The sequence below is a fragment of the Megachile rotundata genome, chromosome 8 (assembly GCF_050947335.1).
Source record: "Megachile rotundata isolate GNS110a chromosome 8, iyMegRotu1, whole genome shotgun sequence".
NCBI lineage: Eukaryota > Metazoa > Arthropoda > Insecta > Hymenoptera > Megachilidae > Megachile > Megachile rotundata.
In genome coordinates, this window is record NC_134990.1 from 14952655 (window position 1) to 14967667 (window position 15013).

Consider the following 15013-nt stretch of genomic DNA (forward strand, 5'->3'; position numbering starts at 1 on the left):
TATCGGCTGTCCATAATTTTTGCTGCTATTCCAAAGGGTAATATCTAGAGAGGGTGGGCAGACGGGGTTGTGTGTTCTGCCTCCGAGAGGGGTGGGCTACTAAGTACCCTCTTGCTTCCGCGTCACGTTAAAAATGTCGCTGGCTTTTGTACTTCCTAGACGCAAGTCTCTCTCTTTCTCTTTATACTGCCTCTAACCAACCCTGTCTCTATTAGCTTTGCCGATTTTTCTTTTGCTTGCGATTCCTTCTTGCACCGCTTTCAGCATCGATAGTGGTTGACGTTATTAAAGGACGAAGCGCTAAAGGTGCAAAGTGAAACTATATTCTTGCAAAATTATTACTTGTGTAACTCGCAAATTAAAATGGACGAAGGTGCAATGTTGATTGCATTCCGGGACAAGATATTTTGAAAACTTTTCAAGACTACTTTTAAAAACGTAGATCAACTTTTTTCCTGTCGATATACGAGTAACTTTCTACGAAAACAGCGTTATCGATTCGGTTTTGCTCTTTCCTGTGTACATTCGCTTGCGGTGAAAATTTCCTAGCTTCTCAGAATCGCCGTTTATTCCGTGACACAGGATAGTTTCGTCGATTGTAGAATATTTTTTTAGGACCATTTACGTCTAGAAAGGGATACCGCGTTGCCCCTTTTTTCTTGGAATCCGTCGATTTCTCGTAATCGGAGCTAATTAACGGAAAAAAGTGAGCGTTAACTCGAGATAGGGGTGGAAGAAGAGAGTCCGCGCGAAGGAGCGCAAGGGAAACGTCGGTCGTAGAGATATTACGTAGGTTCATTTCGACGTGAATCGATTTGGCAAATTGGTCAATCGCTGAGGGGGTCAAAATTTCAGTAGCGGATAGGGTGGTAACGGAAAGGTCGAGAGGAAGGGCGAGAGGGGGCGAGGGAAGGGTGGTAGAGCCAGAGCGAAGCAGAGACGGTGTAAGGAAATTGTTCCGACGTGTCCACTTCCTCTCGGCTTGATGAGTTCCGTTTTGCCTCTGGATGGCAGTCGGCGGCCCTCGAAAAGAATTCGGGCCTTCGCCAACGTCAACTGGATCAAACTTACCTACGGCTTCGATCCATTGATTTATCGAGTTCCCATGCTCCTACTCGTTCTAATACTGCCCACCGCTCGATTAACGACCCTGAAAGTCTAAGAAAAACAAAGGACACTCGGGCGTCGTGAACAATTGGCTCTGTGAATATTTTATTTTATCAAAAAAAGGCTTTGTGATAGTTCTCTGCTTATAGCTGGTGTAGGAGGTGGCACTAAAATTACCCTTTATTCCCGCGTGTTTTCGATTGTATTACCATATACAATAGGTCTTTCGAACTTTCTATGGTTTTGTTCAACGTTCCCAATTTTCAGTCAATAGAATAAGTCGTTGAAACCTAACAAACAGCTCGTAAAAGTATAGTGTCATAAAAAGAACCAGGTAAAGGTAAACGAAATCAGACCACCGTTAAACGATCTTTTTATCCTATTCATACAACACCATTAACTAAACAAGGAGGATTAAGAATCGTCTTAAGACGGCGGAGTACCGCGTATAAACATGCGAGCAACGTTTCAACGAAAACAGCCAGGGGTGTAAAAATGTAAAAAAGAAAAGAGCACGGGAGTAAGCAAATTGAACGCAGGAACGGCTTACGGGCAGCGGCTCTAATTAAATTAGAATTCTTGTCGAGAAATACTTAAATTGGCCAGGCAGTCGGGTATTTTGCCGGACAAGTAGAGGATCCTCTGGGGTCCGGGGATGGAATAAGAAAAAGGGGATTGAAGAAAAGGCATTGCTCGTTATAAAACGAAATCATAAAAGTTTATACGGGCTTTCGCCATGCAACGACCGCAACTTTTACCTCAAGAAATCGCCTGCAAGGGCGGGCTACGAGCAATATTGGGTCTAGCTTACTTATTTATACGAGTCTTTTCCGTTTTCTTGCTATTTCCTCGACTTAACAGGACTAGAAACGTAGAGAACCCTATCGTAAAGTCGATGATCAAATTGTCCTCCTAAATGACCACGGGAAGGGAGTCCTACGTTCACCTTTACACTGTCCTAAACATGCCCTAGTCCCTAAACGAGGAAGAGTCCCTTCCGACTGCCTGAGTGTGGTTTTATAAGCGGTCCACGACAAATTTTTGTGGTTTATTACCTTTTACGACACTCTGTGTTCTTCCCGCTTCTTAAATTCACCTTCACTCGTAAAAGTTTACCGAATTTCTCAAGCAGTTCTTGACGTTCGATGCGTACGTATAGCAAACGCAAAGCGTAGCAAATTCGACGCGTAGCTATGCTATGTGATTTTCTAACATCTTCTGCTACGAAAATTTGCCGAAACACTTTGTGCAATGCCGGTTCGATTCCGACAGGACTCCCGGACGATATGCGTCGTACCGAGATTCTAAGGGTGGCCACCCCTTGCGGGATCCGTTAATCCAACGAAAACACAGACTGCTCGACGAGGCTCGTCCTCGCGGCCAGAGGAAATCGCAGAGGAACGCGGCGCGTTGACAAATTGCCGGGCAACCGGTATGGTAATCCGATAATAGAGAGCGCAGGTTGATTCGGGACTAACGAGATTAATTATCTTGTTTGATCTTCTGACACTGGCCCCGTTAATGCAGTCGCGCCTGACTCCCAACCACTCCTCGTCGCTGCCTGCCTGTCCACTGACTTGTACTCGCTCGAGAGACGCTCGTTACTCTGCTCGGTGAGCTCGATGAAGTTGATTTGTCCTGATGCTGGCGTCTGCCTTCGGTCGCCTTTCTCTTCCTTTTTTCTTGTCCACGTGTCCCTTGATTGGACGAGAGTACAATGATTATTCGGATTTTGATGCTTCACGGAGTTGTTCGATTTTTTTTAGTAGATTTGCAGCGTCTGTTCTATGTTGTCTGTAAAAGAATTCTTGGATCGTTGCACCTTCGTTCGGGAGGTTTATTAAATTGTTATTAGAGGGTATGAACGAGCGATAAGTATTAAACGGTTGAAAAATAAGCGAATGAAGAGATTAAAGAGCTCGACCCAGTTGCATGGAACGTGGCTGCTCATTCTCCGCTGCCTACATACGTATATCCGTATACACACGAAGAAACTGTCGATAATTGGAGGTCGACGGAACGCAAAAACGTTCGGTTCGTGTTCGGTGTTCTCCTCGCGCGAAGCCAGGCATCGATCGTCGCGTTCCCCGTAACAGCGAGCGGTTCCTGCTGATTTAGCAGCGGCCGCCTGAAAATCGGTGGTTTCCGCGAAACGATGCGCCTTTTCACCGGCTCCCGTTCGCAATCGGTCAAACAACCGTGTGTGTGCGTGCTCCCGCGTTCGCCGGGAAATATGTTTGCAACACGCGTGCACCCGTTTCCTGGGTGCAGACTCACACGCGTACGCGGCCAGGGCGCAGCTACTCTTTAATCCGCGACTAGTCAGCTAGCGCGTTCGTTCGTGACGGATCGATAACCGATAACGAGGTCGAAGCATTGCCATGCAAAACAGCTCGTTAGGCGTCTCCTGAGGTCTCGCGGCCGGGTGCTCGTTCTTATCTTCGAAAGACGCCTCGAGATCTTGGCGCCTTTTTCTCAGATCCTCCGACGAAGGCATCCGAGAACGAGGACGAGACCCTCCAGAGACAGCGGGCTTATTATTCCCGCGGTCTCCTTCGAGAGGCCCCACCTCCTCGAGGACCTCGTGTAATCCTCGACACGTTTCGCGGAAACGGAACGATCGAGGCAATTAGTGGCTGGATTCCCTTTCGATCCTGGACACACCGTCCACGGAGTAGTTTTCAAGCGGCTCGAATAAAACGATCCTCTGAAACGAGGGAATGGTTCCTTTCGTCGCGGTGACTTTTAATGATTGTCCACCGCTTTGGTTACCTCCGATCTACGTAATAAGAGACGGTTGTCGAGTCCGCAATTAGGATCATTTCGTTTGACGGGAGATACAACGCGACTCTTCCCTTCTTTCGATAGACCGTGCCCTTCTATAAGCTGCGCTCAACGAGACGATTACGAGCGTCAAAAGAATTAGCGTTACGTGTCCGCTTCTTACGAGTTCTTTCTATTCGAACTTCTGTTCCTCGAGCAGCTTCTGCGAAAATTTTAAACAAGCTTCCGAATTAACGTTCGACAACGAAGATCGCGAACTCGTAGCAGATGTAAACCTTCGCTCGCTCGCTCGAAGCAGTCTCTTTCGCATGCGTGGTGACTGCGGTCGGTGCGTTGTTAGGCAACTTCACCGGTTGAATCGGAGGCCGAAGGTGCGGGAAGACACGGGGGCAGGGTGGTTACTAATTGTCCAAGCCCTTCACCCCGCGAGAGAGCCCCCTCATCAACGCTGATTGCCTAACTCTAGGACCCTCGAGCTTTGTCCTCACGATCCTGCAACCGGGAGGAGGATCCTCTGACGTGTCGACACGCCGAGATCGTAATACTTTATCCCTCGTATTTACCGTTTAATAACCTTTGATATTCTTTCCGACGAGGTCCTACGAATTGTTTGCTACCGATCGAGCTGACTTTTACTTAATCCTTGAGCCGTGTGATCAACTTTCGTAGGAAAACTGTTTCACAAGAAAGATCTAGCTTAGCGTATTGAACTTTTCGAATGGAATTTTTAAGCAAATAGATACGGTAAAACAAGACCCGTTTTTTCAGTAAAAATTGACGAGGTCAGCAGGTTCGTGAGGCGAGTTAAGAGAGTCAAACATCAAGGTTGAAAAATCGCGAGGCAGGAAAGTCCATTGAACAAAGTCGATTATTCCGGCAGTGATTCCGGCGCTGATTTTTTCCTCTCCTCTCCTCTCCGCTGTTGGCTGACTCAATTATTCGTCGCGATTCTTTGGGCAAACATTAGTTAGCACCGACTGGCTCGTGTTCACGGATTGCCTCCGATCGGTTTGGCCTCGGTTCGTGCGGCGACCCTTCATGGTTGCTTGGTTCCGTTGTCTACTCGTCAACGAACAGCCCTACGGCTACGGGGTGTTAACGCGGTTCTCATTTTCCTCTCTCTCTCTTTCGAATCCATACAATCTTTCTAGTCTTTTCTTCGTCTTCAAATACTTGCTTTTACATATGGATCGTTTATTTTGAAAGTGGTGTAAGTCCATTTTCATTTATTTTGAGAAAATTAAATGTTAACATACACGTCAATGAAAAAATATAGGTTAATTATATCAAGACTGACAATTCAGCAATTTTTTACTAATTGATCAATATATAATTTGATTATACAAATTTCTTTTAGGTGATTCAACTAAAACAATGTATATTCATGCAAATGGACTTACACCACTTCCAAAATAAATGGTTCATATCATCTCTAACTCGATGAATCGGAAATCATGTAACTTTTATAAATAAACGAAGAATGGAAAACTTAAAAATATTTGCTTGTTATTAGCATAACGATAGGGTAACGATTATAATATTTAATGAAGGAATCACGAGCATCGAATTCGAAGGAAAACGTTACACGTTCACCACGTGATCATTCTGTACCTCGACAAGAGTTAGTAATTTCTGCAGCTCGAAACAAGAAAGCTGAAATCCGTCATTTTGACGGTCGTCGATCGGAGCTGTCCCCGTCGTCGCTTTTTAATATTCATTCTATTTTCCCGAGGCATTCGTTATCAGAGTCGATAACTCTGGTGCTCGCTTTTCACGGGAATTCCGATGGTTTTCTTCGGGACACGCGTCAAGTATTATATTCCCATGGGGCGAGAATTGAGTTATACCGTGTCACCGGGATTAACTGTCCTCGACTTCCATGCACCAGCTTGACAAACGTATCCGGCAACGATCGAACGAAAACGAAAACAACCGGCGGTTTAAAAAAAAAAAAGAAGAGTCCCTTGTCCTAGGTTATGTTTCACAGTGACATAGTAGCGGCAATGGAGGCTTCGCCTATCGTAACACGATATCCGCTGGAAACGTCGAATTTGAAGAATTTCTCGTCGCGTTTTCCAACGAAAATCACTGCTGTCCCGAATTTTACAACGACATCCCACCTTCGCCTGTACGTTGTTAAAAAATACACGGTATCGTAGTTGATCTTCGTTTTTGTTCAAGCTATTACTTTTTTAGCAAAATAACGCGTTAAACCTAACTTTCGAGAGAGAATTAAAGGTGAATCGAGTCACGAATAAAAATGGTGGTCGATACGTGCGGCAATTTTCCTTCGTCGGAAAAAAGTGGTAGAATAAAATCGGGGAACATAAAGAAAAGATCGAAGAAATCCTTTCCGATGAGTTCAGTAATAAAGGGAATGAGAAACACTGTCGTTCTGCTGGCCTATCGGTACTAATACAGATCTCACGCACTCCCCTCGATATAAACCATTCTCTTCCCTCGTGTTCGCCGTATGGGAACCCATACGTGCACACGCAGGAACCTCGAACGACCGCGGCGGAACGGCCATTCAGATTTAAATCGCGACAAAAAAAATATGGCATCCCCTTGCAGCGGCACGAAGCGACGCGGTTCGGTCTCTTTCACGCTCGTTCTGCTCCTTCGTTTCTAACGCGCGCAAGACCGATCCGTGTACGTTCCTTTTCATCTACGGTGAATCCGGTGACCGAGAAAGCGATAAACGGAATCGTGTTAATGGGTCGTTCGAATGGGGAACCGGTTAACACCTAGAGTTCCTAGCGTTGATTTTTTCATCAGGGAGATTCGGGTAGAAGAAGAATAATCAGTCAGGATTTAAATTTTCGCATCGATTTCGTTTTTATTCGTCTCGTTGCGTATCTATATAATAACATCTGTGTTTATACATTAAATTAGATCTCTGGCTTATAAATAATATCAATATCTCTGTCTTTTAATCTCTCTTTACTCGACATACGCACACGCACACACACTCGTTCCTATACACAACGAAGTGTACATATAATATCTTTCTTCTCTATATTATTGTCCACGAACTATCTACACGTATATATACAAACTGTCCATCTATATTTACAATAATTAACCGTACGCGAATGTACACACGGATCGAGCGATCGAACATGACCAGCGAACGATCGATCGTCGCGAAGTTACTGTACGAAATCGTATTAGGTAACCATGGTTTAGAAATCGTCCTCGTAAAACCGAGAACGACCTGTCGTTGTCGTTCATTCCTGCCATTGAAACGACACGGACGAAATCAACGAAGAGAACTCGTCCTCTGTTGCCTCCGTTTAACGTCGGCCAACCTCTCCACCGGACACGGAGACTATACAATCCACCGACAACGTCTAAGAAATCACTAGCCTTCCAGCGAGAATTGTATCCTCGTTTCACCGAGCGCTCCTCACCCTGTCGTTTTAATAAGGCCTCCAAACCGCTTTGGCCGGCAGCGGCGACGAGATCTTGGTCGGCGATGGAGTTCTGTTCGGCGACACTGGCATCTTCAATTTGTTCCTCGTGCCCTCGACGGGTTTTTTCGGCACGATTCTCTCCGGTGACGAGGAGGATGCGGTGATCACCGACGTGGTGGGCGGCAGGGTGTTCAATCTGATGGGCACGAACGCGCTGCGGATCTCGTCCGAGTTCGATTCGCTTCCAAACTCGCTGGGACTCTTCGGGGGTGTCCTCGACGGACTGTTCGGTATGGTTGCCGGCGTGCTGCTGGTCGTGGTGGTTTTTGGAGACAGGGTCGCGAATTCCGTCGGGTATTTCACCGGCTCGAACGGGTACGAAGGCAGAACCGTTTGAGGGAACGTCGCCGGGAACAAATCCGTCGGTGGCATGAGAATGGATCCTGCAGAAACAGAAAATTGCTCGATTAAGTTTCGGTGTACAAGACCGACTAGGTTCGATATTGGCACTCTGATTTCGGTGATTAACGACGTAGCTCTGTGATCAACATGTTGTACGCGTATTGTATCGATAAACATGATTCGTCGCGAATGAACGAATCTTTCGTTGAACATGGGTGAAAACGATTGTTAACGTCGGCAATTTAACGAGGAAACGTCAACCCTTTAACTACCGTGTAGTCGGTTCTCGAGTGGAAAGGGTGAAAGTAGAATAACCCTGCTACCTTATCGCGAGCCCTGCTAATCGTTTTACGCGATGTCTGAGGATAGAAAAATAGGTGCACGTTGACAGCTACAGGGTGAAATGATCACGTCGTTAACGTAGCGACACTTGTCGCTCTAGCTGGCAGGGCCTGACAACGCGATTTCCGAGATGCTGCGTCGAAACAGAGGAGACGAAGGAGTAGGAGGAGAATCGGTGGGCGAAAGGGGAGCCAAGTCGTATTGTTGTTGCGAAGCCGAGGCAGGGTTGGTCGGATGGGGGTCGTAGGGGTCCGTTGTGGGAAAAGGGAGCTCAGGCTCACCCCTCGGTCCAGCCACGGGGTATGAATCATCGCCGGGCGTCGCGGACTCTGGCGAAATCGATAACGCGCGGACTCGCTCGTGTGTCCTGTTTCTCGAGGGCTTTTTTCTAGCTGGAACCACCGTCGTTTCGAACAGCGGGAGCCGATCTCGATTCTTTGGTCGCGGACTGGCTTGCCACGTGCATTGTTGGCCTTTGATTGATTGCGAGCGGGACTAGGGTGAAGGGCTCTGGATGGGAGCGATTAGGTGCACTCTGCCAGGCTGTTTTGATCATCGAAAGATACTCTCGGTTGGACGCGTTTTTACTACGGTTCGATTTGTCGAAATTTCACGAGCAATTGTTTAATCTTTCGCGATATTCGAAGATTTACGCGATCAGAAAATGCCAATACGTACAGAATTGTAACAATTATTTCGGGTAAGATTATATTGCGATTGATTGACTGGGGAATCGATAAAGCATGAAAGTCGAACTTACCTTCGACGAAACCAGGATAACGAAGATGCCACGCAGAACCAAGGTACGCAACGTCTCCCCAGGGGTTGTTGAGCAATCTCAGTCCAGGGAATCCGTGTCCATAGTGATAATCTGTAACAACGAGAATCGATATTCTTCAACATGATCGAGCGTTTGGTCGTTGAAAATAGCTTCAAAGCTTATTTCCTCTATAAATAAATCCCACGATCAAGGTTTCCCTGAGCGACTTCCCAGCTTCTCGATCTCGATCGATAAAATAAATCTGTAACGGAACAGAAACTGGCGAACGTCGAACGAACTAGCGAAGAGTAGCGGCGGGCAAATAATAAAAAAAAGAGAGAAAAAACGAAGACGCGGGGTAACGCAGGATCCATCCCATAAAACGCGGATTAACGACGCTCTCCGGAGGCGAGCTAGCGATCTCTGTTTACAAAATCGCCGCGTTCAGACGACGGTTATTCTCCTCGTAGCGAGCCACATGCTACCGCCATATGCGGCGCGATAAACAAACGCATAAACGCGGCTCCTTTGCAGACGACGTTGATGGTCGTTCCATACCTCCCGCGGCTTTCGGTCCAGCTCTTTTGGCCGACCGAATGCCGCCCAATAAACACGCGGACTTTTACGCTTCTCCGGACCAATCGGGCCTCGTTTCTCGCGAAAATAAGCGAGCGCGTTAAAGGACGCCGATCGCGGCTTGAAACGATGCCAAAGCTTTCCTCGACTGATCCACCTACGCGTTCTGATCTAACCGTGGCTGTGTGAGGTTATGGAGTGCGTGTGCGCCCGCGCACACCTAACAACCCTTATGCACGTGCACGTGGATAACGACTGAGAGGAGTCCTACGACCGCCTCGCGGCTCGCGGTTTGAGGTACACCGGCGGATTATTAAACGCCTACGAGAGGATCCGACACCGGTTTGCGGATTCCTCCTTGCCCACTCGGATTTCACCGATGTTCGCTCGTTTCGCACATTTTCGTTTCTGATCACATAATAATTCACCAAGGACTTTGTAGTCGAAGAAACTTGAGATTTAATCGGAAGGAAAAATGTGAGGTCTGAAAATTTAGCTAGACACGCGATAAGTAAACGGGTAGGGAAATTATTCCAAGCTCAGAAGAAATTGACTGTTAGATTCATTAGACTTTGGGAATACTTTCAACGAGTTTGATAATTAGACTGACGAGACGAGGAAGAAATAATCAGGAGTTTTATCGAATTAGAGAATTCGCAACGATAGGAGATTTAGCAAAATCCCCCAAGATGATCTCGAATCGAAGGAACTTACTCGACTTGGACCTCGGTTCTCTTGGGCCGTCCACTGTAACCTTGATGGCCTTGGTGTAGGTAGCTACTTGCAGAGGTATGGCGTTGATCTGGATGGTCAGCGAGAACAACTTTCCTGTAACCAGGCAAAAATCGCTGGATTATTATCCAAGAATACGGCGGGAACGTCGGATAACGTTGAATTTTGAACGGTGTAAAGAGCAAGAGTCCATCGGACACTGACCTCTACCACTGCGGCCAACGAATCGCAGATCGTTGAACTTGGCGACTTGATTCTTCATGACCGCCGTACAGTTCTTCAATTCGCCGCAGCAGTTCTCGTCGTTTCCGGCTCGGATGGTGACGACGGTGCCGTCGCTGACCTCGTCGAGGGCGACGACCTTGAAAGCCACAGGAAGCGCCTTGTTCGACCTCCAGTGCGATGGCAACGCGCTGCAAAGGATGGCGGGACTTCCGGTCTGCACCAAATCACGGGACTGTAGAGTCTCGCTGTCAATTGCCAACGGTCCTTCCGGTAGATGCATCGTTCAAGCACGTTGCAATCTCTTTACTCAGAATTGCAACGATCGAGTCCAAGAACGATAATCCTGAATAGCACAACAAGCTGCTGGTATCCTTGGAACAACACTTTGGGTGAAAGTTCGATCACCGATGTTCGTGTCTATAGTTCACTCCGCTCGATACATTAGATCGAACGATTAAAAAACACTGAATATAAAAAGAAAAAATGCGCGCTGTTCGTGTAAGAAGTACGGGTTCCCGAAATCACTGGCGGCCCGCTGGAATACTAAAAAACAAACGACTGGCGAAAAGTTTTTACGGATCGAACCGACGCGCACTCGATGCCGGCTGAGCGGATTCTAGTTTTTCGCGGCCGCAGCCGCAGCTATTTAGAGGGGATTTTTCTCCCCTCCAATTTTTCCGGAGCCCCACCCAGGGCAAGCGCGTCGACCAATGAGGACGGCGGTCGTGTTGTGGCCTCCGCGGCTCGCCGCCTTCGCCCCTAACCAGGCTTAGGGGGTGCCTTGCGAAAGGGGCTGCCAGCCTGCTGCCTCTGGCTTGCCAAGGGTGGCTTGTGCCTACGCTCTTCCTTATCGTTTTCCGTCTATCTATCCTCTCTCGTCGCGCCTCTGTCCCTCTCTTCTCGCGTCTCTTTCCCTCGTTGGTTCTCGCCACCCTCTTTCTCGCCCTTTTCGCGCGTTTCTTCGTCCGTTCGGTGCCCGTTGCGCTCTCCCTCTTTCTCAGCCACGCGAGTACAACTCGGTTTTCCTTCTGTTTCGGTCTTCTTTGCTGCTCTACCTTGCCAGCCACGCCACGCTTACGCCGCGACGTAAATTTTCACGCGCACGTGTTCCGTCCACCCCACCCTCGCGAGCATCCACGCTCCTCCACTCGAAGCTACACGCTTCTCTTACCGGATCCTTTTCGCGCCATCAAGGAGCACGCGGATCCTCCCGCCTTCGCGGACATTCCTTTCGCTATCTTATTAATTGCGACGGATATATGGTATGCGAATGTACAGGGTGTCCTACTAGTCGTCGAACGATCAAGTCAGGATGATTTTCTTAGAAAAAAAATGTGGGCTCGTTATGCGAAACTTTGGGTACAACGAGGTCGTAAATCGAAACATCCAGGTAGTCGTGCTCAAAATCGACGGCAATTCGACAAATGTTTTATTTACGTTGATTACAGAACTTTTGTTTCGACGTAAAATAATTGTATGCCTGACAAATTTCACAATCGTATGTACGGTGAACACAATTCGTTCGCGTAACTGATTCGGCAAATTAAAAGTATAACCGAATAAAAAATTGTTGTTCGCAGCCCACCTCTTTTTTGGTTATATCCGATTGCCATGTACAATCGAATGGTTAATTAGTACGCCGCGGTAGAAGAGGGAGAGAACGAAAAATAAAAGCAACAGATCTCGTTAAACCCCTTTTTCCTGTTTGGGAGCAATGTGGCAGACGTAAAGGGGTAGCAGAGTGCAAGAGTGCGAGTGCAATTTCGTTGTAAATCTTGCAGGAAAGCCACCGTGAACGACACGCTGACCCAGAAAGTCAAAGGGTTGGGATTCCGTCAAGATCGATTCGAATTTCGTGCACGGCCAACGCGAACGCTTTACGACCTGTCCTTTTCGAGTTTCCGCCAAAAGGGCTGAATTGGCGCATCTCTTTTGCGCGAAAATCGGTGAAATGAGCCTTGACACCCTAATAAATCTCTTGCACTTCTACTCTACGACCCGGACGCTCCCATCCAAGGTATACAAAGATACCGCGTCGATTGCTGTCCAAATATTGAGGCCCGTTCTACCGGTAGTACGCTTTTCGCCTTACAAATCTTACCATTCGGTTTTCGACAAAAATTATGCCCTCTGGTTTCTTCCTGTCGCGTATTATCAATAATAAAACGAAACGCTTGTGACCGTGGTATTCATTGTTAGAAAACTCATTTTTATTACCCCTAATGGGCTAATAGTCGCAGGTAATTAATTCCGAGGAGGGTTTTAAACTCTATTGACTGTCTTAATTATTTCATTGTAACAAGGGTTTCTTTGTCGAACTACGACAAATTTCTAAGCAAAAAAATATTTCTATAGTGTGGAACGTTCGAAATACCTAGGCTAGTATAAAGTATAGCTGTTACCGTGAAAGACCGAAATCTGGTGAATGTCGACATGGTGTAGTCGCTTGGTGTGTGTCCGAAATATTTGCTAAATACCCTTGTTTCTGACTTACACCGGTAAATGTCGACATTCACCATGCACTAATGGTGAACGTTGAACATGTCGGAGATTTATATTTTCTTCTCCGTAATTCAGTCGCTATAAAACGTCACAAGGGTGACGTAACTTTTTCGCCTCTCTTTCTGAGAGGAGAGACCAAGAATTTAAAACACATAGTACATTCTAAGCATACGTGTTCTTCCTCCGTGGCCTATTCTGGCGTGAGTTTCATATAGTATACTGAACAATTTTTCATTGGTAACATAATACTGTATATTCGTTTCCCCTGATTTTAATGGTACAATTAATTTCCTTTCATCATCAATTTTTAAAACGTCAAAACGTTTTAATCGTCCGTAATCCAAAGGTGTGTCGCACTTAGTTTTAGCAGAAACCACTTCAGAAAGTATTTTAGAGTACTTTTCTTGAGAAAAATAAAAACAATTGTCTTCTCGTTTACCCGCAATTAATGCATTTAACTTTTCAAGAAAAAGATCACGATTTACTGCAGTATCCATTCAGTATAAATTACGATATTGGAAAAAAAATTAAGAAAACGTTGCTCGCATCATCAAAGCTCGCATAAGATTGACAAAGCTGACTGACTCCACGCAGAACACAGGATTTGGCGGGAGAGAGCCAGTCGCTTCTTTGTCGGCTCCTCTCTTTTGGACCTCCACCAGAGCATATCTGTGATTGTCGACATACACCGGTGAAGGACCGAATGTACAAGAATGTAATAAAATATTCGGTCTTTCGACGACGTATTTGGTATATGTCGACATTCACCGGTGATGACATTCACCAGTGGTGACATTCTCTAAATTTCAGTCTTTCACGGTAACATATCTACAGTGTAAAGATGACTGTCGAAAAATTGAATCATCGCGATTAGGGTAAAGGCCCCCTTCCGAGAGATTTATGCAAACGTCTGTCCAAATATTGTGAAGCAGGACGATTTACACCGAGTAAATCCGTCAAAGCGAATAAATTTGTCAGGAGTTAATTCAACGCTTACCGCAGGATTATCCAGACTTAACGAGGTCGTGATTTCAGAATTTATACCATCTTCTGTCGCTTGGATTAGCCGGATTATGGCTGACTCGTGTTTCAAAAAATAATTTAGGATCATTATTAAACCTTAAAATTCCCTTAACTTTCTTACATATTGTTTTACTGCAAACCTACGCACAATGAAATATTAATTAATAAATATTATTGAATAAAGAAAGTAAAATTTCAGGTAGTTAAAATTTGGAACATCCTACAGCGGTTCAAAATAGAAAGCGTTCGGGTATAAAGCAATATAAATTAAGGCTGCAGTTTAAATGAACTTAATCGAGCTTGTACATATTTATGCTTCGATTGAAATTTTTGAAAAGAAGAATCATCGATATTGTGAAATTTTCCGATATACAGAGGGCTTAAATTGATAGCAGGAATTACTTTCCATGGTAAAAGAGTATAGCCGTCGGTAGCACCCTTGGCTAAATAGAGGTCACGATCTATAAAGGCCCAGTTTCGGAACTTTTACTACCGATCTTCGCAGCCGACCCTAAGGTTGGCTAATTTCTAAGTAAAAGTACGTAGAAAGGTTCCCTTCAATTTCCTTCGCTTTCACGCGTTTAGAACCTTCGTGTCCTTGAACGTTTACTTCGGTGTCCGATTCTTTCGGTGGATTAGTACCAGATTAACCCCATTTTTTCCACCTTCTGCGTTATTTTTTTGCCTTCGTCGCATCTGCGACGATCGGGAACTAGGTAATCCAACACCGGTCCGATCCTTTCGATTGTCCCATTTTTCTTTTGAATCCAGGAAAAAGGTAATATCGTTAAAAATTCTCGTTACATCGCCGTGTCGATATTGCGAATAAGAACGATAGAGCACATCGCAATAAGACTTTACATTTCATATGACGATTCGAGGGAGATATTTAGAATTTTTGGAAAAGTTGGAAAATCCCATTTAATATTTTAGCAAGCTTTTGAAAGACACTCGCTGCAATATACCGCTGACAGGAGGAGGTATGTGGATTGTCTGTCGGGTTGATTGTTCGTCCGTCGATTCACGGTGCAATTAATTAATAGTAGAGAGAAAGAGAGTGGAGAAAATAAAAGGTGTCGCGTGGAGTGGCATTTCGCGTAACAAGGCAACGCGTACGACTAATTTCTTAAAACGTGCCTGCATG

The 15013-nt window shown here is 45.9% G+C and overlaps 2 protein-coding genes across 9 annotated transcripts in view; one reads left to right on the forward strand and one right to left on the reverse strand.

Moving 5' to 3' along the window:
• The window catches only part of LOC100881898 (uncharacterized), an 88364-nt gene that overhangs the window by 34204 nt on the left and 39147 nt on the right, over positions 1-15013 (forward strand). The gene's annotated exons all lie outside the window — the stretch shown is intronic.
• Positions 6705-13559, reverse strand: LOC100875451 (uncharacterized). The gene is made up of 4 exons (XM_003702774.3): positions 10324-13559; positions 10102-10215; positions 8812-8922; positions 6705-7750 (listed from the first exon to the last, which is right to left on the reverse strand). The coding sequence occupies exons 1-4, from the start codon at positions 10622-10624 to the stop codon at positions 7314-7316; spliced, it is 963 nt and encodes a 320-aa protein (XP_003702822.1). The 5' UTR covers positions 10625-13559; the 3' UTR covers positions 6705-7313.